The 27,559-nt window shown below is 48.6% G+C and overlaps 1 protein-coding gene across 27 annotated transcripts in view; it reads left to right on the forward strand.

The window, feature by feature from the left end:
• The window catches only part of EIF4G3 (eukaryotic translation initiation factor 4 gamma 3), a 156,250-nt gene that overhangs the window by 121,877 nt on the left and 6,814 nt on the right, over nt 1–27,559 (forward strand). For 20 of the 27 annotated variants that reach the window (XM_074560530.1, XM_074560531.1, XM_074560533.1 and 17 more), the window contains 17 exons: nt 1,207–1,364; nt 2,539–2,664; nt 3,787–3,897; nt 7,780–7,950; nt 8,939–9,136; nt 10,281–10,427; nt 10,722–10,958; nt 13,231–13,335; nt 15,083–15,215; nt 16,355–16,449; nt 18,085–18,178; nt 18,435–18,552; nt 19,777–20,000; nt 21,110–21,225; nt 23,809–23,981; nt 26,206–26,331; nt 27,208–27,289. In XM_074560530.1, coding sequence (XP_074416631.1) covers nt 1,207–1,364; nt 2,539–2,664; nt 3,787–3,897; nt 7,780–7,950; nt 8,939–9,136; nt 10,281–10,427; nt 10,722–10,958; nt 13,231–13,335; nt 15,083–15,215; nt 16,355–16,449; nt 18,085–18,178; nt 18,435–18,552; nt 19,777–20,000; nt 21,110–21,225; nt 23,809–23,981; nt 26,206–26,331; nt 27,208–27,289 — 2,414 coding nt within the window. Of the gene's footprint in view, nt 1–1,206; nt 1,365–2,538; nt 2,665–3,786; nt 3,898–4,065; nt 4,180–7,779; nt 7,951–8,938; nt 9,137–10,280; nt 10,428–10,721; nt 10,959–13,230; nt 13,336–15,082; nt 15,216–16,354; nt 16,450–18,084; nt 18,179–18,434; nt 18,553–19,776; nt 20,001–21,109; nt 21,226–23,808; nt 23,982–26,205; nt 26,332–27,207; nt 27,290–27,559 lie in introns of those variants that run through there. The other 7 variants (XM_074560536.1, XM_074560537.1, XM_074560558.1 and 4 more) reach the window with 2 other exon arrangements.

The raw sequence follows: 27,559 nt of genomic DNA on the forward strand, positions 1-27,559 counted from the left end.
GAGAAGGAAACTGTACATACAAACCGTTTCTTGCTGCTGTCGGGACTTTTCCGTGATGAATGGAGGGTGGTGTGGCACAGGGATAGGCAGCTGGCTGGGAATTCTGGCTGGGACGCAACAAGCCAGGCAAACCCATTTTCTGCACCCTTTTATCCCGAAGCTCTGTAGAAATAAAACTGCCCAAAGAGCTGAAAATTGTAATTACTTTTGTGTATTTTCCTTCCCAGTTATTCAAAGCCATCGCTTGAACTGAGTTGTGTTTGGGGCCTCGACAGGGATGGGAGGGGTGAGAACCCAGAGACCTAAAGCCGCTGATCAGGGAATGAAATAAAGAAATAACAGTAAAACCTTTAACAGCGAACCTGAACGTCCGGGTGAATGCAAAGCGGCGCCGTTTGGCATCAGTGAAATCCGGAGGCAGCGTCTCGTACTGTTCTCCTTCAGATAAAAACATTCCACCCGCTTTGGGGCCTGACCGGTCGCCCCGAGCCACTCTTTTTTTCTTTCCAAACTTCAAGCAAAGGGCAGCCAGCAAGGAAAAGCCGGTCTCTAGGCTACCAGGTGCTGATTCTCCTTGGGCTGAAGCGGCTGTAGGTTTCTATTTTGATTTGCGTCGGGCAAGGTCCTCTGCACCGCAGTTCTCCTGCCCAGAAAGCCCTCTGAAAAAAAAATGGGCGAAAAGTTGTAATTCTTAGAGCGTGGCTTGTGGTTGTGTGTTTTCTCTTGCTTCGCACCTTTATCTGCAGCACGGGTTGGTAAAGACTCGCTGTTTTCACGTTTTCCAAGGATATCTTTGTTCCGCGCCGTGTGCTCCTCGGCTCTGCAATTACCGCTGCCTCTTACACAAAAAAACCAGCTGCGTTAACTTCTGCGTTTTCACCTAGAAGCTGGGAATCGCCCCCATTTCATCCTGCTGCGCGAGAGAGCGGGAGTCAGAGTTAAAACGAGATGGCGTGGGTTAAAACTGCAATCGGTGACGAGTTGGAGCGTGGCTGCTGCTGGAGGTGGCTGTATGCTCCCCAGCGTTTACCTTCCTTTAATGCGATGTGTATTCCCGTCCTTGCTGCCTTCAAAATTGAAATAAAGTTGAATTTAAATTTCGCAAGCAGCTGTAACAATCTCATCCCTTTGGATGTACCGGAGACGGGTCTCGGAGGGCGGAGGTTTTTGTTACCTATGGATCTCAGGCACCTTCTCTCCTTATAGAGCAGTGGAAGCCCCTGGACCCGGAGGGGAAGAAGCAGTACGACCGGGAATTCTTACTGGATTTCCAGTTCATGCCTGCCTGTATCCAGAAGCCGGAGGGGCTGCCTCCCATAAGCGATGTGGTTCTCGACAAGGTGAGAGGAGAGCCGATAAAACAGGTGCGTGCAGTTTTTTTTTTTTAAATATAAATAAAGATCCCTAAAGCGGGCTTTATTCCCTGCCCGTTCCAACGCAGGCTTTTGTTGGGAAGGGAAAGCGTTTGGCCGATGGCACATCGCTAAATTCTTCAAAGGGAGGCGTTGGCGCCTGATGAGCGTGCACAGAAGATTTAAAAAACTGAAGCATTTTTAGTGGTCTCTGTCTGGATTGAGTCATTGTTGTTATTAAAATTGGAAGCGCTGTAGCCACGAAGGCCCAGGGATAGAAGCAAAGCAAGACTGAGCAGGGAGGCGGTGTCTCTTATTAGACCAATTCTACGGTTAGAAAGCGTAGGCGTGCTCTTGGGCAAACTCTTTTTTTTGGTGTGAAGCCGTTGTGTCAGTGTTTATGAGCTGATCTGATAAAAGATCTTTAAACCCTCGACTCTCAGAAAGTTTTGTGGTTTCTATCCAGCCTCGTTACAGCTGTGATTTTCTCCGCTGGATGTCTGCGCTTATTGAAATACTTGTTATTTCTGAAGCGCTGACACCAAGACCTTTATTCTCCGTCTCCGTTAGAACTACGTAGTTCATTGATTTTGATGTGACCGCTACAGGCTCTTCAGATTCAAGCCCAGATCAGGATACGGGGGATTCTCACGTGCAGAAACATTTCCACTCTGAATTTCATACCCAGACAAATTGTAAAACGCAGTTTTGTTCCCAAAACGATTTCGTCCGCCTCCTGGTTTTCCATGATAGCTTCTCGCTGCTCTGTCTGCTTTTGAGCGTCCTTTGCTCGGTCAGCCATCTGTCTCGTTACCACAAAAGACATTTGTTTGAGGGAAGGTGGCAGTTTTGCGATCCTGAACCAAGACTATCACATTCATCTTGCAGAAGACGGGCCCGTGTTGCCGTAATTTTAGCCCCCATAAGTCATGCTCAGCCTTGAAATGTTTCTGAACTCCACCTATTTCCTCAGTAGTCACCTGCGGAAAGAGTATTTTAAATTAAATGTGTATTTTTGGTGTAAGTGTGGCTACATAAAACTTGCATAGCTTCTTAAAAGTGTTCATTTGTATATTAAATATGAATATTATGCTTTAGCAGAGATTGTCTGTAGACTTGCGTGAACCTCGGTAGCCGCAGCAGCCGCTGAACAGATCCGGTTTGTTTGTTCTGCTCCACGATGCAGGTCAACCAGCCGAAATTGCCACTGAGAACTCTGGACCCTCGGATACTGCCTCGAGGACCAGACTTCACGCCAGCCTTTGCTGATTTTGGGAGGCAAACCTCTGGTGGAAGAAACGTAGCTGGAAGTGTGAGTTTACCCCAACTTGCTAATTTAAAAACTGGCCTTAACACCGATGAAGTCCGTCCTCACGCTTTTGGGTCTCTTCCGATGCTCCGGTGGTTCTGGTTTTGTCAGGATGAATGCAAGGGTGATGTTTTTCTTGGCTGTGAAAATGTAGGCAAATTAGAAAAACGTTGCGGATGTTTTTAACTGGTACGTATTGGTCTGAAATGGGTTTGATCTCCTTCCCCACTTCCCGCGCGAGAGGTGTGGAAACGTGTTTCCACGCGGAGGACCTGGCGGTCACACGTGCGCGAGCGCACGTTTCTCGTACGACCACCTGGCGTTGGTGCGTCATCATAGGAGCCTAGTTTATAAAACGTGCCGATTTTATAAAGCAAAAAGCAAATAGATTTTACTAACCAAAAAATAAAAGAATATGCACAGCGCCTGTGTATGTTCTTGCTTTCTCTATGCTTCTACACGTTGCTTTGCTTTGGTCACTTCATTCCTTGTTTTCCTGCCTTTTCCTCTGCTTTTCTTTCACTTTCTCTTCTTTTCCCTGGGTCTGGCTTTGCCCAAACTCTGAAATCCCTCTCTGAATTCTTCCTTCTTGCCTTTGCCGTCGCTTTTTCTCGGGGTGCAGGTCCCCCCCAGTCAGCCGCAGCGGGGGATGGAGGCTGCCTCCACTAGGTGCAGTCATTGATTTTTCGTCTTATCTGTTGGGATACGTCCAGTGTATCCATCCAGACATAGCTAATGACATAGCCATCATTTATCTTTCAAAACCGCTGGTTTCAGAAAAGTTCACTGAATAACCTTGACTTCCAAGCGTGCGGATGTCCAGGAGGCTCGGAGTCAAACGCGGCGATTTTGAGTTGATGTGATGTTTCTGGTTTGCGAGCAGCCTCGTGGCCGGTGCCGCGGTTCCGGGGCACAGCGTCCGTGTCTTGGAGTAGCTTCGGTGTCGCGGTTTCTCTCGAAGCACCGCCCGGTCCCGAAACCTCGATGGCTGTTTGAGGTCGACGTCGCTTCCTATATTTAGGACTTGCAGGTCGTACTCCGACGCCTTCTCTCCTTTCGTGCGCCGAACGTCCCGAGCCTCTCGGCGTCTCGGTAACGTCCCTGTCGCTCTTTCTCTTTCCGCAGGCCTGCAAAGTGCAGAGCAACCCTGGATTGCCTTCCCTGGCTCGGTGCGGTTCCCCAGCATGCCCTCTCTTGGTCTCGCCTCACCCACCATTGAGGAACCTGCCGATAGGGGTAAGCCAAATCCCCCCCTCTCCCCCCCAGATCTTTGCACCTTTTTGTAGAGTTGTCTTTTTCCCTAACGCCCACTGTTGATAAAGAACGACTGGCAGAAAACTTTACAAAAAGGTGCAACAGTGTTTAAAAAAAAAACGAAACAAGACTTGCATTGTACCCCTCTAGGCAGTCTTCAGTGGTGGGTGGGACATCACCAGCTGAGGGCATGCTGGGACGTTGGCCTGAGCGGGATCCGCGAGGGGTCTGCACTTTGCAGACCTGTGGAAAGGGGGAGAAAAGGTAAGTCCCGCTTACCCCGTTCATTTGGAGCATTCAGCACATAACATACATCTTACATTTGCGCCTCTCCAGAGTAGAGCCTTTTCTTTGCGTTTTCCTCGAGGAGGGTTGGAAGGGAACGTTCTTTAACAAGCCCTGCTGGCCTGCGACGGCGGCGGTTATAGGACGAGAGGGTTTTCAGCCCCGAGCAAAATCAGACGTTGTCTTCTCGTAAAGCATGGCAAAAACCTGCGTGTACGCTGCCTGTCCACTCGGTCATTCCACCTCTGCACAGGCCATGCCCATAAACCATTAAACCCCACTGCCTCTTCCTCGCCCTCCAAATAATGCCGAGCAGCTCAGCGCTAACAAGCTTTCGGCACGTTGAGAATCTTTTGTTTTGCTTCCTTGGCTTTTGTCTTTATTTCCTTCTTTTCGCTTAAACGTGTTGTATGACTGTTTTCAGAACTAACAAATGTCACATCAGACGAGACAAGGGGTGTAATTACACAGGAACGCAACGCAGCTAATAAACGCTTCTTGACGTAGATGAGAAGTTAGATGAGCGCGGCGGGTAATGAGATGCGAACACAGAGAAGTAGGGTTGGAGAGGGACGGGTCCGTCCCCGCGCACCGAGGTGGGACGCGTCTGCTTTTATCCTTCCGGAGAGGTGACGGAAACGCGAGTCGCCCCGATTCTTGTGCAGCGTCGTTCCTGGTGCCTAAGCTCCATTTTTCGCCTTCTGCGTTTGGAGCCTGCCGTAGAGGGAGAAGCAGTTCTTTAATGTCTTGGGTGTTTTTTAAAATATTACCATGGCTTGTGTCCCAAGAGCAGAAGCGGGCTGTGCGGGAGAGCACCAGGGCGTGCTGTGCTGCTGCTGGGAGGTTTTGGCTCCTCCGCGGGAGGCTTGTCCCTCTTTCTTTCCACTTTCCTTTTTCCCCTCTCTTCATCTGGAAGACAGGTAATTCAGGTTAATGTAGTAACATCTGGTAAGCACTTCTCCTTGCCTTCGGTGGAAAATATTATTTCAGTGCAAGCTGTAGCGCTGTAATCGCAGGCGCTACAGAACCATTATTATTTATGTGGACTGGGTTACAAAAAGGAGGCCGGGCATGAGCTCAGGCACCTCTTTAACTTGCTGCCTTGTAAATTTGAAACGAAAAAAACCCACATTTTTTTTTCTGTTATAAGTTTGACCCGTATATTATTTTATTACATCTTCAAAGGAGGCTTCCGTCCACTGCTTTTAAAGCCTAATCAAACAGTTGGAACCAAGTGTGTTCGCAGATATTTTAAAAATACAATCTTAAAGAAAGTCTTTGTTCTATTAATTCAATCAACTGTCCGGTCTCGAAGGCAGCCAGGCTCAAGGAAGCTGTGACACGTAACATGCTGATATTCGGGAGATGCGAGAGCGCTCCCTGCCTCCGTCAGTTCTGCAAGGGGAAGGTGCATTTGCTCTGGCAGCCGACGCTTCGGCTGCGGGTGGACCCGTCCCCGAGGAAGCGCCGTGGCCCCGGCTCTCTGCTCACGCGTTACAGCCTGGCCGCGGTTGGAAGGTCCTTCAGAGCAGAGCCGCCTCCACGCAAGAGAGACGGGGCGGCCGTGGGTCACCTCTCGTCGGCTTTGCCCGTGTTCCTGGGGGAAAATGAGCCCAAACGCTTTGATTTTCAGGGCACGCTGCCAGTCTGGCTCTGGTTACCAAGCTCTCCGTGGGCGAGGTCTGGGGCGCGTGGCTGAAACCGGTCAGTTTTCTGTTGCGTTTTTGTCTGGTTTTGCAGCTGGAGGGAAGTTTCTTCTTTGCGTGGCCATACGTTTGCAGAGTGGTTAGAACCTGGGCAGCAAAATTGTGTGAAATTGCTTAAAAACAAGAGGTGATGGCTCAACACAGGGCTGCGAAGCAAGGCTTTGCTGTGCCGTACTGGTGTCGGTCAAGGGTCTGGGTGGGAGCGGAGAGGAGTCGTCGGGGGGGACTGACAACTGTTTTAGGAAGGTGCCTAACACACAAAAACATCGTGACGGCTCCCCCTTCTTGCTGCCTCATTCCACCGTTGATTTCTCGGGAGCGATCGACTCGCGCGGTTATATCACAATTAACAGCTTGCACCCAAAAGGGTTTGAAGGATCTGCTGGGTTATTTCTGTGCGTGCCGGGGGGGATCTGACCGGAGGGCTTCAGAGGCGGCGGGCAGCACGCTAACACGCTGCACCGCGTCGCCCTCTTCCATGCATCACCTCAGTGTACGAAGCGTGTCACGGCATGAGGTCGTGGTCTTTTGACAACATCTTATCCGAGGTCGTTGTCTTCTGACGACATCTCGTTCTGTTGCTGTTATCACATGGCGAAGCCCAAACGAGAACTCCAGCAGTGGCGGTGATTATGGCCGTTTGCTTCCATCGGCGGCACACATTTACATCGTCAAAGCCAAGCGGTTCAAACCACAGACACAAGCTCCTGCCTTTAAGAAGGGTTGTTTTTTTAAAAATCATGCAAAAATGGGTTTGGGGCTGATCTGTGACACGAGAGGCACCAACTAAGAGCCTCTGCTCCTGCATTCAGTGCAGCTGTTTGAATAACTGAGATGGTCTTGCCTCCGATGCTCGTTGATCCCTTTGTTGACCAAAGAAATGTTTTAAATGGCCCATCTTTCATGCGGAGGCTGCCTACTGCCCGCTGAAGAGATTAATTACTTCTGCGGAAAGTAATGGGCTTTGATAATGGAGTTTTGTTGCGGCGCTAATTTTTACATTGAGGTTGGACTTTTCTAATAAATGAGTTCATAAATATGAAAGGGCGCAGGGGAAGGATAACCTGCCAACAGCGTTTGATACCTTTAGTCCTTAATCGGAAGCTCCCAGATGGTGAAGAGGGAGTTTGGGGGTATCTTGTGCCCCATCACTTGTACAACTGATGAAAAACTCCCCCGTTTCGGCAGTTTTCGTACCTGATTTGACATGGAAGATGTTATCCAGGGTTGCAGAGAAGGGCTTGATGCTGTTTCAGGCAAAGTACCGTGTTTCCCTTTTCTTCTGTGAGGCTACAAAAAGTTTGACCCACATCTGCTAGGATCGGTATTTCCGCAGTGCAGGAGCAGGACTGATGCTCCATTCACTGTGTTTTATATAATCCCTGTCTCAAACTGGCTCTGTTTGAAGCAATCTCCAGCAAAACTTAATATTTTTGGCAGAGCTGCTAATTTATCATTATCTAATTGCTTGGGATGGCACGTTTGAAATACACCTGTAAGGACCGATTTAATCCTTAAATACGCCTTTGCTATGGGTGTCTGTTACGCTCTTCTGGCTTTCAAGAGGCCGTTTCGGCCAGTCGGCGTCAGTTCTGCAGCGCTTAAGCAGTGTCCGGAGCGTCGCCGATGCCTGTAGGCAGTGGTCATCCCATAGCTGTTTCGGGAGAAGCTGCCCGAGAGAAACACGTTTGGTGTCTTTGTGTTCCCTCTGGCCAGCCCGGCCCGCTGCGCTGGGTCGGAGGGAGGCCCCAAAGCCCTAGGAGGAGTTGCTGACGGTCGGCGTTGCCATCAGCGGGTGTTGGCGTGCGCCCTGGAGTGTTTTATGGAGATGCGAGTTGAAAAGGGGATATAACAAGGAATGTTTTTGTCCTAGTTGTTGAATGTTGGACCAAGGAGATCTCAGCCAGGCCAGAGGAGAGAGCCCAGGAAGATCATCACTGTGTGTGTGAAGGAGGACGTCCACCTGAAGAAGGCAGAGAACGCCTGGAAGCCGAGCCTGAAGAGAGAAAACCAAACGGAGGACCCGGAAAATGTCAAAACCCAGGTGAGAGCATTAGGAAGCGCTTCTGAGTACAGCCGTCTGTAACAGAAGAGGGACGGTAGTTTGCCTTTGGTGTTGCGTAAGACAGTAAAAAAGGGCAGTGAATTCCAGTTTGAATCACAGCTTTCCCCTGCCTTGATTATTTTTTTTCATGTGTTTATTCTTGACCCGGAGTTTAAACGGCAATCCTGCATATTAAGCGAGCCTAAATAGGGAACACCAGACAACCTACTACCTCTCTGCCAGGATTGTTTTTCTGTTGCTTTTTTACTAGAATATTTCTGTCTCCATTCTAAAGCAAACAACCTCAAACGTTCAGCACAGAACTTCCTTTTCATCCCCTTTTAGACTACGTTTCTGCCCTGAACCTCAGCAAGACTGAGGTCCCTCTGTCGGTTTGTCCTGCCCAGCCCAACAGCGCCGTCTCTGAAGCTTTCTCTGTGTCCTTCTCCTCCGTGGGGCAGCCGCTCTGGGCGGAGGTATTTGCCTGGTCGTCAAACTTATAATTTGTTGGATAAGTTGGGATGGTCTTGACGGACACTGGAATTCTGTTCTTGGGGCTGACAGCGGTGTTCTCGACCTCATTATCATTCTGGCTAGGGGAAAAAAAAAAAAGTGCCTTAAAGTAAATATAGGAGAAGTTGATTACCTCTAGTTGAGGGAGAAGGCGGCCACACCCTATTAATTGATATCTCATGGCTAAAGGGATATCCAGAAGAATATTTCAGCTGGGTGACAGCCAGGGCTTTGTGCCTCTGTCACGCTTGAAAAAAAACACTTGGGCATTTCCAAAAATCCTGTCCTGCAGCCTTGGTCCTCGGTAGCCGGATGCTGAGTTAGAGCTGGAGCTGGACTGCGCACAAACGTCTGTCTGTGCGTAACCCCGCTTCCTAGAAGTTCTCTAGGACATCTTCTCCGTTCACCTTTAAGCACGTTCCGGAAAGCCGCCTGTTCAATTTGTGCTTAAACTTTAAGTTTTCCTGTCCTTTAGGAGCTGTTCCGCAAGGTACGAAGCATCTTGAACAAGCTGACGCCCCAGATGTTCAATCAGCTCATGAAGCAAGTGACAGACCTGACGGTAGATACAGAAGAGAGGCTGAAAGGAGTCATCGACCTGGTCTTCGAGAAGGCTATCGATGAACCGAGCTTCTCGGTGGCGTATGCCAACATGTGCAGATGTCTTGTGACGGTAAGAGCCGCCAAAGTCAAAGGGGAAATTCCTCTGCGCGGGTCAGTGTTCTGCACGTTATCCCCATCAACTGATTGGCCAGAGCAGAGTTAAACGTTAGTTTCTGAATGTTAATAAAAATAACTCACGTGATGGATTTCTTCTACATTCGTTGGCCGTGCCTGTGGGCAGAGGGCCGTGCTTGGAGTGATGCGGTGTTTGCAGTTGAGGACACCGAGCACTTCGCTCTGCCTGGTCACACGATGCAATGAGTCACGTTGGGAAAGTCCCGTTTCTCTCTCTCGTTTCAAAGGAGAGCCCAAGGTGCCGAGCCAAGCTTGGGACAGCTAGTTTTCAGATGGCGAATTCGAGACAAATTAACCCCCTTCTCCCCCCGATCCTTCATGATGTAGAATCACAGAATGGTTCGGGTTGGAAGGGACCTTAAAGCCCACCCAGTGCCACCCCCTGCCCTGGGCAGGGACACCTCCCACCAGCCCAGGCTGCTCCAAGCCCCGTCCAACCTGGCCTTGAACACCTCCAGGGATGGGGCAGCCACAGCTTCTCTGGGCAACCTGGGCCAGGGGCTCACCACCCTCACAGCCAAGAATTTCTTCCCAATATCTCATCTAAATCTCCCCTCTTTCAGCGTAAAACCATTCCCCCTCATCCCATGGCTCCCCTCCCTGCTCCAGAGTCCCTCCCCAGCTTTCCTGGAGCCCCTTTAGGGACTGGAAGGGGCTGGAAGGTCTCCCTGGAGCCTTCTCTTCTCCAGGCTGAACCCCCCCAGCTCTCTCAGCCTGTCCCCACAGCAGAGGGGCTCCAGCCCTCCCAGCACATGCAGCGAAGGAGCACGGCTCCAGAGTCTTCAGCACAGAACGGGAGTGTTTTTAAGCGGTGTGTCTTTTTAAAGGATCCCGTGAATGGAAATGTAATCTGTCTCTGGGCGGAGGTGGTGTCAGCCAAGTTCTGAGTGCAACTTTACGTATGAAATGTAAAACTCCGCTGGAAATCATGACGTGATGTTTAACCGTCATAATCCTGCAAACCTGCGCCGCTGAATATGAAGTGCATAATAAAATGTAATGGATGGCTTATAGGAAACCTCGCTCGTATGTAGAGTTTAGCCGTATTTCTGCTGATGTTTTTCTTCCTTCTCCTGCAGCTGAAAGTGCCCATGGCAGACAAACCTGGGAGCACAGTAAATTTCCGCAAGTTGCTGTTAAATCGCTGCCAGAAGGAATTTGAAAAGGACAAGGCTGACGACGACGTCTTTGAAAAGAAGCAGAAAGAACTTGAAGCTGCTACCACTGTAAGTGGTATTTTTTCCCCATAAATTCTCAGCGCTCCCTCTGAAAATGATCTCTTTTGAAGATGGCGGTCGATTTGGGGGGCATTTCGGAGTTCAGAGTTTCATTCCGTCACTGTGTCTGAGTATAATAAAAAATATCTGCCTTGATTAGCAAATTTATACCAGCCTCCTTTTAGGTTTTTAGGAGAAAAAGAGTAAACAGGGAGAACAGCAACTGTAAATGTAAAACTGGCTCCTTTGAAGAGTTCTGTGCTCTGTGAACATGTGTTTTTTAGAGCTGTTTTTGTTTTGCAGCCAGAGGAGAAGACGCGGCTCCATGACGAGCTGGAAGAGGCCAAGGACAAAGCCCGACGGAGATCCATCGGGAATATAAAATTCATTGGCGAGCTTTTTAAACTGAAAATGCTGACGGAGGCTATCATGCATGACTGCGTGGTAAAGCTGCTGAAAAACCACGATGAGGAGTCCCTCGAGTGCCTTTGCCGCCTGCTAACTACCATTGGCAAGGACCTGGACTTTGAGAAAGCAAAGGTAGGGCAGGAGCGGGAGAGGGAGATGAGGCTTCAGCGGCAGGGAGGGAAAACTGGGTGTGGGGTGTTTTCGTTTGAGGATTTATTTTTTCTTCAGGAACTTCTCTTCAGCATGAGGAAGTCATCCGCTCTTCCGTGGATGTTTCATCACGACCTGGCCCCGCTCCCTTCTCTAATAGATTCTGTATCACTTTCAAGGGTGTCTCCAGTCGCTACTTGTTTCCAAATATTCCATCCAAGCTAACACTCTAAAAGCGCTCAACGTATCCTATGGGTTTCTTTTTCCAAATAGAATTTACTTCTTGTCTGTAGTTTGTAAAGAGTTATTTCTTTATCATTGAGGGTTTGTATTAGCTACGAAATCTACCACCAAAAGTATTTAAATCTAAAAAAAAAAAGCCTCGTTAACTGGCCTAAAGCCCCACCTGACCTTCGGTGGATGTATTTATTTTGTGTCATCATCATCCCCAGCTATGCTGGAATGAAGCAGCTGTTCTGCAACTGCAGCGCTCCGGCGTCCTCCTCCCGATTTTCCAACGAATCTATACGTAGCACGGAGCGTTACGCACTCAATGAGCTCCTCTTGGCACAAACAATCCGCTTCTCCTTCGCCAAAGCCAGGCTTGGGATGAAAAAGCATTCGAGGGTTTTGCCAGAAATCAGTCGGACTCAGCTCTGGAAACAAACCGAGCTAATTGTTTTCAGCTGCTCGGGGCAGGGAGTTCCCTCACAGTGCGCTGGATTGCGGGGATCACAGCGGATCAGTCCCGATCCTTACGGGGAAACAGTTTTCCAAACTGTTTTGTGGAGCATTGACCAAAACAGCCGCGTTTACCACTAATCCCCCAGGCTAAATACCCTGCGCTGTTAACGCGGCAACGTGTGCGTTATTGATGCAGGTTTGAAAGTGCCAGAAGCAGGGATTAAATTTCTCCACGTGCTTTGGGAAGAAAACAGGGTCTGACTTGTAAGGAGTAGCTGAGGTCATGCTGGATGGGTCCTGGATGCTGGTTCGGTTTTTATTAGCATGGAAACACTGTAAAAGCCAACGGTTTGGTGGCACTGGCCGGTTCTGCGACCTCGAGCGGCGGCACCGTGCGGCGCGGAGTGTGCACGCAGCACGTGTCGTGTTACCCCTTGTGAAAAGCTGCCCGTGTCCTCTCCGTGTCTTCGTGATTTGTTATTTCTATCAAGATTGAGCGAGAATCCTTTTATTTATTCTCTATTAATGGGGTAGACGTTTTATTATGCGTTTTTATTGAAGCTGAAGTGTTAGTGATAGTTACAATTAAAGCTTCTGGACACGGTCCACTTCAAATATTTTCCCCGTCATTCCTAACTTTGGAAACATTTGCTCTCAGAGCTCAAACTTTCCAAGGCAAGGCCACGACCAAATTTTAATAGGGTTTTCTTGTTTGTTTAAGGGTTTAACTAGTTTTTAGTGAAGGGAGTGGGAAACATTTTATAAAGCCGCCCTGAAACTTTTTGTTTAAAACAGCCGGAGCCCCCTTTTTGGGGGGAGGGGGAGGCTTCTTAGAACGTGGCGAGTCAAATTTAGACTAAAGGAGGCTTCTCTAATGATACTATTTCATGTCTTACTGCAAACTGATTTGGGTTCCCTCACATCACAGCTGCTTGGCTGAAAAGGAGCTTGTGGGATTTCATACCCCAGCTAAGCCCGTTAAACAGCTTCTTGCCGAGGGAAGCAGCGCTTCTGCCCCCGCTGCTCTTGCCTGACCCCGGCTGAGACAATTCAGGGAGGTAAAGCATCGAAATGACGTTTGCAGGGTTAATTTTGTGCCCTTTTAGCTTCCTGAGCCAGTTTTTCCTCGGGCTGAGGGGAGCATCCATAGCACACACGCTGATAGGAAAAGGAGGGGCTCAGAGGTAGGGCAGGACACCCCTTTAGATCAGCTTAGCTGTAGCATGAAAAAAAACCACATTGAGTTTTTCGTTAGTGGATGGCAAGTTTGTTATGTACGTGTAGAGGGTGGATTATCCGAGTAATAAAAAAATGCAGAGAAATTGCGTGCTAAGCGAAGGGGGTGCCCGCCGACTTGTGCCTCGTTTCCTGCGCATCCCGCGCTGCGCACGCTCAAATCCAACCTGGGGGAGCGTACGAGACCCAGCACTCGCTTCTCCAGAGAGCAGCTCTGGGGCCCCAGATGCATTTCTGGCCCAAAAACGCTGTAGCGCAGCCCCCACTGACTCCCCACCCGAGGGAGTATTTTCATTTTCTTCCAAAATACACTGATGGTATTTCTCTTGTGTAGCCTCGTATGGACCAGTATTTTAATCAGATGGAGAAGATTGTGAAAGAGAGGAAAACATCATCAAGGATTCGGTTCATGCTTCAGGATGTAATAGACCTAAGGCTGGTAGGTACCACCTGAAGTAAGTAAGAGTATGTTCCCTTTCATGTCGCTGGAAGAGCCCTCACGCGAGAGCAGGGTTTTGCAGTATTTGCAGCAGTAGTGGGATGTTTAGGGCGAGGTCTGTGCCCCTTATCCCAAAAGTCTGGCTGTTTAAAGGTAAGAAATCTCTCTCTTTTTCCTTAACGAAGGCCAAGGTTGGTAGACAGGCGAACTGCTGGTGCCGGGTGTTTTTTGGTTGTGCTTGATGTTAGGCACGTCCCCGCACCAGCTTCTGGTGGTGCTGGTCCAGCCCCATGGCACATGGCCGCAGACGCGCCGGAGATCTTTTCACGGGAGAGGTTTTGGGTGGTTTTCCCCCGCAGCATCCCCTGCGCTTCTCTGTGTCAGTCGCACTGCTTTGCTCTCTGCGTTTCCATGTGCTCTGGGTGTAACTGTTTCCTGCCAGCACTAACTGTGCTGATGAGACCGAAGCTGGGGTACCCAACAAGTGAGGGGAACCGGTTAGCGTGGCTGTAAAACCTGTGAGGGCTCCTTTTCATGGCGGTATGGATTTCATCGAAAGATGGTCCTGTATTAGCCTGCACTGGTAGCACAACCAGGCATCTGCCAGTTGTTTACTGGCCGTATTGCGCAGAGAAAAGCAAATGGAGTCTGGGATCAATCGGAATGTGACGATGGCGGGTCCACACTAAGCTCCAAAAACGACAGGTAGGAGATAACCTGGCGTAGACCGATGCGCAGACAGTGCAGGCAGGGACCTGCCCGTGTTGTAATCAAGCAGTGGTTTTGGACACAGCCATGTCGTTAGACCTGGGGTCTGGTACAGTGAAGGGTGTCTCTACACCGCGTGGTTAAAGGTGTGACTGCAGCTTGCGCAAACCTTCCCAAACACCTGTAATTTCACCCAGGTCGGTGGTAAAGCGTGGCTTTAGCAGTGCTGGTCTCGAGACAGCGCTTGACCGAAGTCCTGAGCGGCTTTTACTCATACCTCAAATAGCTGTTTTGAAGCTGGTTTGGGGTTTTGTGGAGGCTGAAGTCGCCGTTGTGACTGCAGGGTGCACAAAGACATTACCCCGAAAGCTGTAATGAGGTTGTAGCGAGATGAAGAGACAGTCTGGTTCTTCTGGGGCTAAGTGGATCTGTGCAGTGTATGGTTGAATAGACACATCAAGCGGTGGAAGTGTTTTGTGGAGTGACAGCTCCACCTCTCTCTGCAGGATTCCTGTCTCAGCCATCACGATCCCTGGAGTGGCAAAGCACCATCTCCAGATAAGACGCAGTCACTTCTTGCTTCTTTGTTTTCAGGTTTTCCTTTTTTCCCTCAAGCTTGGAGGAAGGGCCCCAACGAACAGCGTCAGTGACAAACGGATAGAGAGTGACAGCAGCCTCCCTCTAGTCCGTCTCTTTCTTCTGAACCTAGAAAGTCTGGGGAGCTGGGAATGTGCAAGGTGCTGGGGGTGAAAACGACTTGAATTCAGTCATGCCTCTGCAAAGTCAGGCCTTCACGGCAGCCTCCGTTCTCCACCAGAACTTGCCCCAGAGTCTGTACACCAGAGTACACAGCTTTGCCCTGTGCTACTGGGATAATCGTGTCCGCAACGTGACCCAGCACCACAAAATCTTCCCCAGTCCCCTGGGGAGCAGCCCCTCTAACACGTTGCAAGGGTGGGAGGATTAGGCCGTGTTCTCGGTGTTCAAAATGCCCCGTTTATGGTGCTTATTTCTGAGCACGCGTTTGCTTCTTTCCTAGTGCAACTGGGTTTCACGGAGAGCAGACCAGGGCCCAAAGACCATCGAGCAGATTCATAAAGAAGCCAAGATTGAAGAGCAAGAAGAACAGAGGAAGGTCCAACAACTCATGACCAAAGAGAAGAGGAGACCGGGTAAAGTAAAAGCCAAGTTGGCTGCTCATTTCACTCATTTCACATCCAGTGGCCATCGTCAGAATCCCACATAAAAGGAAAAAGTCAGTTTTTTCCTAAGTGTAACGAGCAAAGGGAATTGGGGCCTGATTACGGCTGAGGCTGGAGAAGGAACAGACTTGCCATGGGTTGGCTGTGTCAGTTTTTCAGGGGCAAATCCCTTGGGTAAAAATAAACAACCGCAGGCCAATAGTGCGTAGGTTTCGCATTCATGCAAACCATATTTGATTTTGTAACAGGCTGCCAGAAATCTGTTATAACAAGTTACTACTTAGGAGTCAGATTTGCCATCCATTCTTGCATACAGCAGCATCCAATTTCAAGAGAATAGCATCTAATTTCAACAGTAACCACGTTGTCTTTAGCTGTTAAAGTTGGGAGGTGTTAAGTCAGCAGGAGAAAGTGTCTTGGCGTTACCTTAAATTGCTACCAGCCCTTGAGGCGGGCACTACCTGAAGGTGAATTCGGAGTGACTGGGAAAATGAAGACTGGGACAAGAGCGGGGCAAGGAGAAACTCGTCTTTGGGATTCTGTAATACTAAGGATTGTCAAATGAAAGTGCTGTGAAAACAGGGCATGAAGAAAAGACACGTAGACTTCGTTTTAATTATCCTAAAACTGGCGTCAGGAGGAGGTTAGGAGCGTGGGGCTGCCTGAACGGTTCTGCGTCTAGACCAGCCGAGCACTGCTGAAATCTGCGCAGCAAGTGCGGCTTCGGGTTAGCAAAGGCGCGTTGTCTGCTCCTGTCCTGAACTTGGCAATGCACAGTATGTGCAGGCAGTTCCAGATCGCGAGAACACGCACTGAGAAACCTAACCAGGAAGAATCGCTACCAAAACCAGCCCTGGAAAATAGTGAGATCTTTTATGTCAAGGCTGTTCTGTAATAATAAAGTCAGGCAAGCTAGTCATGTCATCTGAGGCAGAAGAAACTCCAAAAGATAGGATTTCTGCACAGAATTGTGCTGAGGCTTAGCAGAAAAGTGTCGTCTTCTTTTGCTCCTCCTGTTGAACTCGGAGGCGATCGCCTGCCTGTGTTCCCCGGGGTGCCGCTGGAGCAGCGGGGATGAGCTAAGGGCGGTTGTGTTTGTCATCCGGCAGGTGTCCAGCGTGTCGATGAAGGCGGTTGGAACACTGTGCAGGGGGCGAAGAACAGCAGAGTGCTGGACCCCACCAAGTTCCTTAAAATCACCAAGGTAGGTGCCGACGTAAGGCTCACCCAGCAATAAAAATGCCGAGGTCTTGTCTTCTTGTATCTGTCCATCTAGGAAAGACCGTTGTGGTGTTTACAGGTCAAAACTTGGGGTTTGGGGACATTTTAAATCCCCAGAGTTCGTACTGCGCATAAACAAAGCATAAAGGAAGACTGTTGTCTTCTGAGTGTTCCTATTTCGCACGTTCTATGGGAGGGGAGTGTGCACGCACTTTTTCTCAGGTTCATAGTGTCCTTTTAGTGACCCAGAAGTTCTCTTAGTTGGAAAATCTGCGTTTTATGAAATGATAAAAAGAGAATGAGAGTCAGGATATCGCGTGTGACGGTGATGCAGCACAACGCGTGGCTATTACGGAAGGCGTCTCAGACACCTGTCTGGTGGAAATCCTTTGCTGCCTCGAGTTCTCAAGCCCCTGTTCTGACGCTGCGTCTCAGCGGAATGAGGATGCCACGTCAAAACTGGAAAACAAAACGTTCCTGTGTCACAGATGGCAGCACTTCAGGCTCGAAAGGTTCAAGTAGTACAAGAAGAGCTGTGTCCGCTTTTACAGTGTTTCTGGACTTCTGTGTGGTGCGGTTGCATCCCTCAGTTTGTGTTAAACTTTCACACCCACCCTCCAGATGAGCCTCTTCTCTAATCTAATGGTTACTTTACCATTAAAGTGGTGATTTTAAGACATTTATTTCAGGCCGCAGGTTAGGCAAGCTTGGCGATTTCTCCTTTTTTTTTTTTTTTTTTAGAGCTTCGGAACAGCTTTGGGGTTTCTCGCCAAGGAGAACTCTGTCTTTCACATAAATCAGGGTGTTTCCTAGTTGTTCCCTTGTCCCAGTTAATGTCACTCCCCTTGAATTTTACTCTCGGTGCCTGGATGCTGGGAGAGCTGTAAAGCAGAACCTGGACGGGCTGTAGCCCTTCTGCAGATCAAACTCAGTTTGTTCCCTGTGAAAGTCATAAAACAAGACTCCAAAACTTAATTAGCAGGAGGGATTCAGCTGGCTTTTGTCTGGGCTTACAGCTCATCTGGGAAAAGTCCTTCTACTCCGTTTTAGCACAAATACAGTACAAATAGAGCTGGCTCCACAACAGCTGCATTGTTGGAAGGAGAGGAGCTCGTACAAAGAGATCTGCGGGGTCACAACCTCCTTGTCAATAAATTCACCTACTGAGCATTGTAAAATCAATGTTCTTGGCAGACACTGCTTTTCCCTCCAAATTCTGCGACCTAGTGTCATTCTTCGCCCTCTGAATTTTGTTTGTTACCGTGCAGATTCCCCCCAGAGCCGTGGCTGGTGGGTGGAGTGGACAGCAGAACCGCCCGTTCATCACAAACAAACCGAATGTCTTTCAAGTGCTTTTTGCTCCTTACGGAGCTTCGTAGGTCCCGATAAAAGGACGCTTCTGGTCATTGTGAATGTCTTTCCTTGATGCTTTGGAAGAGGTTGTTTGTGATGCCCTTTGCTGTTTCCCTCCTCTGTCTTTGGCTGGGGTTCAGTCTTCCAAAAACATATTAAAAACATTTTGATGTTCACCAGATGGGATTGTTGCCAAAAAATACCCCGTTTGTAATTAAGATGCACAATTTGCCCTCGTAATGGTACGTCTTGATGTGTTTTACAGCCCACAATAGACGAGAAGATTCAGCTTGTGCCTAAAGCCCAGTTGGGCAGCTGGGGAAAGGGCAGCAGTGGTGGAGCGAAGGCAAGCGAGATGGGTAAGTCAGGACGGGGCCTCACCCTCTGCTTTGCCACCTGCCGTCCTTGCCAAGAGCGGGTTTGGGTGGGAACGTTCTGCGTGTGACCGCCTGGCAAGCACCGGGTTAAAGCGGGGCAGGACTGGCCTTTCCCCTTCAGTTCTCTCCCCGTCACTCTGAAAACGGCTATTACTTAAATGATTTTTGTGATATCAAGGTGTCACTGGCTACTGACCTTGTTGTCGCTCTTCTCTCTGTTACCGTTCCGTTCTCGCAGACTCCTTACGACCAAGTGCCACTAGTTTGAACAGATTCTCTGCACTGCAGCCGCCAGTCTCATCTGTATCTGCCTCATCCGCATCCTCAGAATTAGATTCTCGCAGGGCCTTAACTAGGTAAGCGTCGGTCCGCTGGTGATTTTCCCTTCCGCTCTCTGTACGCCTGCGCTTTTCACTTGCTGCTCTAGTTGCCAGCACGCAGAAAGAAGAGAACTTCGTTGAGTTTCCAGGAATGGCTGGGTCTTTTTTCCCCGCACCGTGTACTTTGAGTTAACTTAAGACACATGCATTTTTTATAATATCATAGGAGAGACAGGTGGTATTAATTTTTAAAGCCATTACCGTGAATGTTTTAGTTTCCACTTCTCAGTCACCCTTTATCTAGAGGACACATTTGCTAATAGTTTATAACAGGTTAAAAACTCTTCGGATAAAATGTTGTAATAAATAGGTTGGATTCAACGGTCGTGGATTCAGCCAGGCTTATTTATCCAGAAAAACATGCCTAAAACCTTGCAGAAATTTCGCAGGGCTTTTAAAAACGCTCTGGCTGTGTCTGACCCTTCCCATTAGGTGGGACCCAGCCTGGCCATGCTTCTGCAGCACGCGATGCACGCGTAAGGCTGTGCAGTGCTCTCCCACACCCCCATTTCGTTGGCACTGCAGCCGCTCCAGCTTGTAGCATGAAACATGTATTAACCCTTAATAATTTATTAACTCTAGACACGGTTTATAAATGTACAGTTCATTAAAAATGCCACTGGTTCTTCCTTCCAATACGCGCCAGCTGCTGGACTGTGTTCTTGGGTTTGTCCCTCTGTTTTCTCTCCTGTTTCACCTGAAACTCTGGCTTACCCGGAGATTATTCCGTTTTGGTATCTTTTTGCCCATCTTACTCATTAACACGGTAATTAATAGGACAGATCCTTGTCACCTGTTGCCGGGAACCTTCACTATTCTGAAACTATTTTTCAATAAATGGGTAAAAAAATACACCGCTTATACCATTTCACAGTAAACCAGTGCCTTTACCTTATAAAATTCAGCATTCTACGTATAAAATGCATGGTGTTAAGGATGTTAATTGTTTTTCCGCGTGTTCTCCAGGAAGCGTTGGCTCTGCCTGTCCACTCTGTGGATGTTTGTGGTTGTGCATCTCTGAGATTTGCGTTAATTTGGATTATATCTTGTGTAGGGGACAACAGTCCCGCTGGGTTTGGGTTGTGGGTTTTTTTCCTGTAGTTACTATAAAGCTGTGCGGTATCTTTTCCAGCGTTCCCAACATTGTGAGCAGGGGTTACTCGTTCCACAGCGTCTAACCCCTGCGTCTTTGTTCCGCAGTCGCGGGAGCACGGGCAGGGAGAAGAACGACAAACCTCTCCCACCTTCCCTCTCCCGCCCCAACACCTTCCTACGGGGCAGCAGCAGTAAAGAGCTGCTGCTCGACAATCAGGCGCAGGAGGAGCAGCGGAGGGAGATGCTGGAGACGGTGAAGCAGTTAACAGGCGGCATGGAGATGGACAGAAACAGCACAGAGGCAGAGAGGAACAAAGCCAAGGAATCTGGTAAGCGGCTCTTCCGTGTTCGGGGAATCTTGCTGGATGCGTGAAAAGGCGTAAGGGAAAAATCTATCAGAAAAAGTGACAGGTTTCCATGCCGCGGTGTGATTACTTGGCCCGCGGTGACGCATTGTCAAGCTGCGATAGCTGTGATCCGCCTCCCAGGGGTTGGTAGCACAACTGATTCATACAGCCTTGGCGTCATCTCCTCTCACCAGCTCCTCCTTAGGATTCATCAGGGTTGAAAGGCCGGAGACACCAGCAGAACACCACTGCGCCGGCGTTGTCTCGCCTGCTCGTATCCTGTCAGCTGTTGCTGCTGGTTTCTGGGCTCAAAGTCCCCAAAATCAACGTCAGTTCTGCAGAGCTGCTTCTTCAGTGGGCATAAAGCCATATCTACCCTTCCGAAACGTTTCCCAGGGCCGTGGCAGGGATGTGGGTCTGGGAAAGGGTTGTTGTCAGCCCTCGCTGCGAGCAGGGCTTGGTGCCGTGTGGTGTTAGCACCCGCTGCAGTGGCTTCTCACCTTGTGGCAGCGCCCGCTTTCTGCTCCTGCCAGCTTGAGCTGATTTGTGTTAGCGAGAAAGTAGTGAGGGCACCGGGCGATATTCCCTGTGGACAGAACCTTTGCGATAAATACAGGGTTTTGCTCCTTATCCGGAAACACGAAGAAACTGCTACAGTGAGGAATACAACTGCCGCGACACAACACGCGCTCGTCTTGAAGCGTTGGGACTTTGCAAAGGACTTCACGGGGACCAAGGTTTTGGGGAAGTGATCAGGAGATTGCTTTGGGTCGCTGCCCATCGCAGTCAGCGCGTTTTAAATTTGCAGTGTGCTGTAACAGCTCAAAGTTTAATTATTTCATGTTGATGGAGTGCTTTGGAAGGTGTTGCATCCTGTGTCACTGCCAGCTGTGTTTCTGCGAGGAGGTTGATTTACAGAAATATCGGGAGTTCGGACAGGGGGAAATGTCGCCAAGAAGTGACCTGTGCTTGGTGGTGGGACGGGGAACACGCCCTGCTCCAGTGACTTCTCTTTTCAGAATGTCATCCCTGAAAATGATGCTGATTTTCCTTTTCCAAATGCGGTTTTTTTCTTCTTATATTTCTACCAGCCAAGCCAGAAGCTCCCCCAGCTCCAGCCCAAGAAAAGCCTTCGCTATCAGAAGAGGAAATAGAGAGAAAATGCAAATCTATCATTGATGAGTTCTTGCATATTAACGATTTTAAGGTAAGCAAAATGAAAACCTCGCTTAGAAGAAAGGTCAGTGAGACTGGAGTTTTCTCTCCAGGACCGGTGTCTTTGTGAGCCCCCAGCTCGCGCAGAGGGAACAAACGGTGGAGCCTGTCGAAATTCAGGCAGCAGCAGCTCCATGAACGTTTTTAGGAGAGTAATGTCCCAAACTTAGTGTTCTGCCCTGTTGGTAATAGGAGAAATAGCCCAGCTTGTGTGTTTTAAGTAGCAAGATGTATGCGTATCTGTCATGAATCACTGAGCAGCTCCATAATAACAGCAATTTTGGAAGCAGAAAAGCTAGTGGGAAAATAAACTGAGGTTTTCATTCAGTTATCAAAGCATGTGCTGTTCTGATCTGGAGGCAGATAAAGCAATACTAAATATTGAACAAACCACTCCAGAGTAATTTTTAATAAACATTGAAAATTACTGCGCAGCTGTCATCGCTTCCTCGTTAAAGGTTGAAATTTTGTTTTCGCTTGTAAATGGACTTTTAGCTTGTCCGGGGAGTTTGCAAGAAGTGTAACATGCGCTGCAAAGCTGATTGGGATGATCTTGCGCTGCAATAAATTTTAAAAACCTGGCAAGTTTGAAATGGCAGCACTAGGGAGTTCCTGCTTTGGCACCCTAAAAGCAGAGTTCCTGCTTGTACTTCATAGGCCTTCCAGCTAAAATTGGAAAGAGGAACATTCTTCTGATGGATTGTTTTGGTTCACATCTGGTTATCAGGAGAAATTATTAAATCCTGGTTTGGAGGGGAAAAAAAAAAAAAATACACTTTGATAGGCACTGTCACCCAGCTTGCTGGCCCGGCAGATCTCGGCAGGAGGGGTCGGGGACGGCGGGGCTGGTTAACAAAGGAGTCTCCGGTCCTTTTCTTTCTGCGATAGACTTCAAAGTCTCGCCCCCGGCTGGCTGGGGCTGAGGGGCTGCTGCAGTTTCTCTGCGTGCGAACGCAGCGACATTTTTTCTGGCTGGCTGGAAATAGAGTCGAGTTGTGTTAGACAAGTGCACCTTTGGTTAAAAAAGTGCATCAGACTGAGGCGTCTTGTTTGCATTAGGGGGTTACTTGAGAGCTGTAAATCCTCAGCGCTCTTCAGATGCGGCGTGTGACTTCTGACTAATTCAGCTTAAACGCTCATTAATAAGGCCATGTATGAGCGCGTCAATGTAGTATATAGCAGAGGAATAGCCGTTTCTCATGAGTTTAGCCTTCAGTATTTAACCCGACTGTGAATTAAAGCTGCTGAGCTGTATGCCGGCGTGTAGTGACAGCGGGGTCGACCAGCAGCGTGTTCACCTGTCTGTCCTGGAGATGCCGGGATCCGTCGGGCACGTCTGACGGAAGAGCTCTGACCCGAGCGTGGTTTGGGACCGCCAGGCTCGTGACCTGCAGAAAAAAGGCGTTCGGGGCCTGCAGAAATGCGTCTGGGGCTGCCAGTTCTTGATAAGTAAAGGCATAACCTAAGACAAAGAGCAAATGTCTTTAGTCAGGAAGCCTGCTGAGATCCGTTGGGCTGAACCTAGAAGGTCAGTGAAGATCTGTGCTGGTGACAGTGGAGACGTCTGAAGTGTGACATTGAGCGCTTCTCTGAAGGTCTCCAAGGGTGTTTTATTTGCTTAGGTTACAAAACGCACATGCCAGAAAGTAGAAGCTTTATAAAGAGGAAATTTTCCTCCAAGTGCTCCCCACCTATTTTCTGCTTCTTTACGTGGTGTGGGTTTGTAACGCGGGCATTTCTGTGCCAGATCAGATCAGCAGTGAATCCAACCCAATGTCCTCTTTTTGGCTTGGCTTGATATTTGATGAAATAATAGGCGTTTCGGTGGCATCCAGAAGACAATTCCTGTCCTTTCGCTGAGCAGACAAACCTGTACCCTGGAGTGTGATTGTGTATTTTAAAAATTCTCTTGCCTGCCTGATATTCAGCCTGGAGAAGTGAAGGCTCCGGGGAGACCTTAGAGCCCCTTCCAGTCCCTGAAGGGGTCCCACAGGAAGGATGGGGAGGGACTCTGGATCAGGGAGTGTTATGACAGGACACGGGGTAACGGCCTCAAACTGGAGGAGGGTAGATTTACATTGGATATCAGGAAGAAATTCTTTGCTGTGAGGGTGGTGAGCCCCTGGCCCAGGTTGCCCAGGGAAGTGGGGGATGCCCCATCCCTGGAGGGGTTCAAGGCCGGGTTGGACGGGGCTTGGAGCAACCTGGGCTGGTGGGAGGTGTCCCTGCCCAGGGCAGGGGGTTGGAACTGGGTGGCCTTTAAGGTCCCTTCCAACCCAAACCATTCTATGATTCTGTTTAAATTCTCCTTATTATTATTATTCAGTTGCCATCTTGGTGGTGATTTGTGATGAGCTTCCACAGCCTAGTTCAGCACCTTTGCCTGGCAGCTTCACTAAATACTCATTCCCCAAAAACCCCAAAGCTAGCTGTCTCTTGATTCACCATCAAAAAAACCCCACGTGCCAGGTGCTAAGCAGCGCACCCTAAACTATCTTACAGTAGAAAACATTCTGCTGCCCCGTTTTTTGATGTTTTCAGTTCAGGCAAATGGTCCTGTGTGTCGTTTGAACAGGAAGCGATGCAGTGCGTGGAGGAGCTGAGCGCCCAGAATCTGCTGCCCGTTTTCGTGCGCGTGGGAGTGGAGTCGACGCTCGAGAGGAGTCAGATCACCAGGGATCACATGGGCCAGTTATTACATCAGTTGGTGCAGTCGGGAAAGCTGAGCAAGCAGGATTTCTTCAAGGGGTTTGTATTCTGCGCCTAGAAACGGATCCTTTTCTTCATTGTTCGTTCCAAACGAACACTGCGTTGGAGAGGAACGATTTCCCACCTCGCTTCGGTACCCTGCCTTCTCCACGCGTCCGTTTTGAAGGCATATTTTCACCGGGTGTATTTATAAGTTATATAATTACTGTAATACAGTTTTAGGTATTTCGTGTGCTTTAGCGAATGTAAATATTCTCGTATTTATGTTAGTGTTTATTTCTAAGCAAAGATATAGGTGTCTATTTAAACGTGTGTGTTTAGATTTCTGGTTTGTGACGCGTTTGTCAGTGTTTGCCTTTTGGCAAATCACTAAATACGATTAGCAGAGGAGGAGGAAGTAAACAGTCTTCAGGTGACATTAATGCCTGGAAGCTGCGTAGCCTCAGGTCCTGTGCACCCACAGAACCGCAGCCGCTCTCCACTGGTAAAACAGCCTTCGCCCATATGATGTAATGTCTCAGGACAACTCAGTTTTAAGGAGCAGACGTGGCCTCAAGGGGCTGAGAAAGGAGAATATGCGCCAGGTGCGGTATCAGGTGGGTTGCACCTTCCTCCAGAGATCTGAGTTTCGGCTGCTGGTTCATTTCTGCTCTCTGGGTTTTGCGTTCCCAGCCTGGATTTGAACTGGTGTCCAGTTGTAAAAGGATCCGTGTTCCCAGGGAGGTCCCTGGCACCACTCGGTCCTCGCAGGATGATTAAAACGGGGATAACCACAAAAAGCAGCCAGCGGATGAAATAAAGCTTTCAGATACTGAGTTTCTGGGTCATTAGCCCCGTCTTGCTGCTTTTATTTGAATCATATCTCCTCGTGGTACCGCTGCCCGCTCCGATGGGGATCTCCCTGCACCCGTGCCCAGCAGTGAATGTCGTCGTGATGCGATCCAGTGGCTCACAGGAAAAGTTAAGGCAGCCTGAGTTCAAAACCGTATGGAACAGCAGTAAAAAAATATATATCCACAGGGAGTGCTCTTGTCTGTGTCCGCGCAGTCGCTGATGGTCAAAACGACTCGTTTGAAGTGATACATTTCCATAATGGATTGTGATTAAAGCCGTTCCTGTGTTTCCTGGCGTGTGGATAAGTGGTTGTGATGCCAAATAAGTAGGATCTTGATGAAGGAGTCTGAGTGCAGCGTAAACGAAGTGAAACGGCTCCTGAAGATGATGAAAAGGCAAGTGGTGTTCAGCAAGCGCACGAGAAGAACACGGAAAACCACTGTACTTATTCACGCAAGACAAATTACTGTGTAATTAGGGGTTATGGGATGAGTGCGGGTCACAGCGCAAGTCTGGAGAGATGCACAACAGGAAACCGATTTCTGGCAGAAACGCTTGGATAAACCTAGGTGGAACTAGTAGCAGAGGATGGAAAGAACAAAGCAAAGGAGATGGTGTCTGGGTTTGAAGCACAGGAGAAAACACGCATTTATAGTCGCTAAACTAGCCCCCAGGATTTTCAAGGTTTTCAGGGAGAAATGAATCATGATGAAAACTGGCAGGAGAGGCGGAAAAATGATCATCTTGTACCAGGCATGGGAAGTGAAGCCACCTACAAGGCTTTTTTATCGGAAAGAAGAGTTTTCAGCAATTTTGGAAACTGTATCCAGAGTTGGGGAGGGATTTTGTGGTCCATCCTGCCACATTTTCTGTCCTGAATGGAACCCTCCCTCTGGTGTGTTGAACTTTTTTCTTGTTGTTTTGCAGACCTGCAGGCATTTTGCTGATTACCTTACGTTTGGACTTCTGTTATTATTAAGCCCCCTTCTGTGTAAATGTTTGGATTTTTTTAAGAAGGCTCCATTGTTTTGTATTTTGTCCAGGTGTTTTGTATTTATAGACAAAAATTTTTACTTTTACAGAGTTTACTAGTTAGATAATCTGTTACTGAGCTGCGAGAACTATTGTAAATGGAGCTTTCCTGGGTGTATCTGCTGGTTTTACACAAGGCGATCCCTTTTCCACATACTCCCCATGTTGTCCCATAGAGAAAGTCACTCCTGGCAGTTCTGAAGCACTGAAATCATAAGATGGCGATAAGTTTGGGGTTTTTTGTTACCTTTGTGATTCTCTTCCCTCCTTGATTTGCTCTTTGTTTTGCTTCTCCTTTCTGTAGCAAAAGCTTTTTAAAGTGCAGATTTGCTTTGCAGGAAAAGTCTCAAAATGAAACTGTGTTTAATGTTTAACGTTTTTCCTTCTTCTTTTAAAGTTTTTCAGATACCTTGGAGATGGCAGACGATATGGCCATAGATATACCCCATATTTGGTTGTACCTAGCTGAGTTGGTGACCCCCATGTTAAAAGAAGGAGGAATCTCTATGAGAGAACTTATACAGTAAGCAACGCTCTTCTTTTTCAGTGTCGGCCGGGCTGAGCTGCCTGGCTATGCTATGGAGTCATTTCACAGCGTGGTTCCCATCAGTAGGTAAAAGAGGAGGAGCGTTAGAGGCTCAGCTTCTCGCAGGAGCTGATGAAAGGCTCGCTGCACACCGCTGGGGACTGGCACCAGGCGGAAAGCTGTGGTGGGAAGGGAGCTCGCTGCTCCATAGTCACCGTTCGGGGAGGAAAGGCGCATCCGTAAATCTACTTCAGTCCCGTTTGTTTCAGCTGAGCTAAAAAACACCCCGGCGTTGTACAGTCGGGCTCGTTTGAGAGCACGCTGAGGCTCTGAGAATTAGATTTGAAGAAAGCGAGGTATCGCGCAGGAGTCTTTATGTCTCAGAGTAATAACCACCACCTGGGCATTGCCGTAAACACGGGCACAAAACCTTACCTTGCCTGCAAGACTGGAACCTGCTTCCAGGACCAGGGTTTCTCTTTTTTGTACGTGTCCTTATGTACCTGGGGGTTAACTAGAAGACAGTTGAATAGTTCCCTTTTCCTGTAAGTAGCCTATCCCTTTTCCTGTAAGTAGCATATTAAGAAAATAATAGCTTTTTTCCCCCAAAAAAGGGTCCTGCTGTCTGAATGCAGCATCCCACAAAAATGAGTGGATTTGACGTTAAATAAAAATAAAGCCTTTGTAATTAGCCCCATTGTGGCAAGTGCGCTGCATCGCTGAAGTCCTTTATGGGCAGTGCTAGCTAGATCCAATCCTGGATCCCGGGCAGAAGTTAAAGGTGATTCCCTGCCTCAGTTTGATCGCTACGCCTTGCCTTGCGTTCCAAATCCAAATTACAAGGAAAAAATATCTGGTTTTCTTTCATTCTAGAGAATTTAGCAAACCTTTGCTTCCTGTGGGAAGAGCCGGCGTCTTGCTTGCTGAAATCTTGCACCTTCTATGCAAACAAATGGTAAGTGTCCAGGTGTCCCGTTCGTAGATAGGAGCTGGATGCAGCGAGTACATTTACGCGTGAATTCTACACGTTTCCCACAGGAAGATATTTAGGGATGGGCCAGCCAGTCCAGATAACCCAGCAAACCTGCCTCTTCATCCCCAGTTTCAAACCAAGCCTTACAAGGTTCCAAAAAGTTAACTTTTTTTTTTTTTTCTCATCACTTTTCCCTTTTGCAGGTACCTTTGCACCTGGCTTCTTCCAGAAGCTTAGTGTGCTGAAATACTG

Source organism: Larus michahellis, chromosome 16 (assembly GCF_964199755.1).
Source record: "Larus michahellis chromosome 16, bLarMic1.1, whole genome shotgun sequence".
Classification (NCBI taxonomy): Eukaryota; Metazoa; Chordata; class Aves; order Charadriiformes; family Laridae; genus Larus; species Larus michahellis.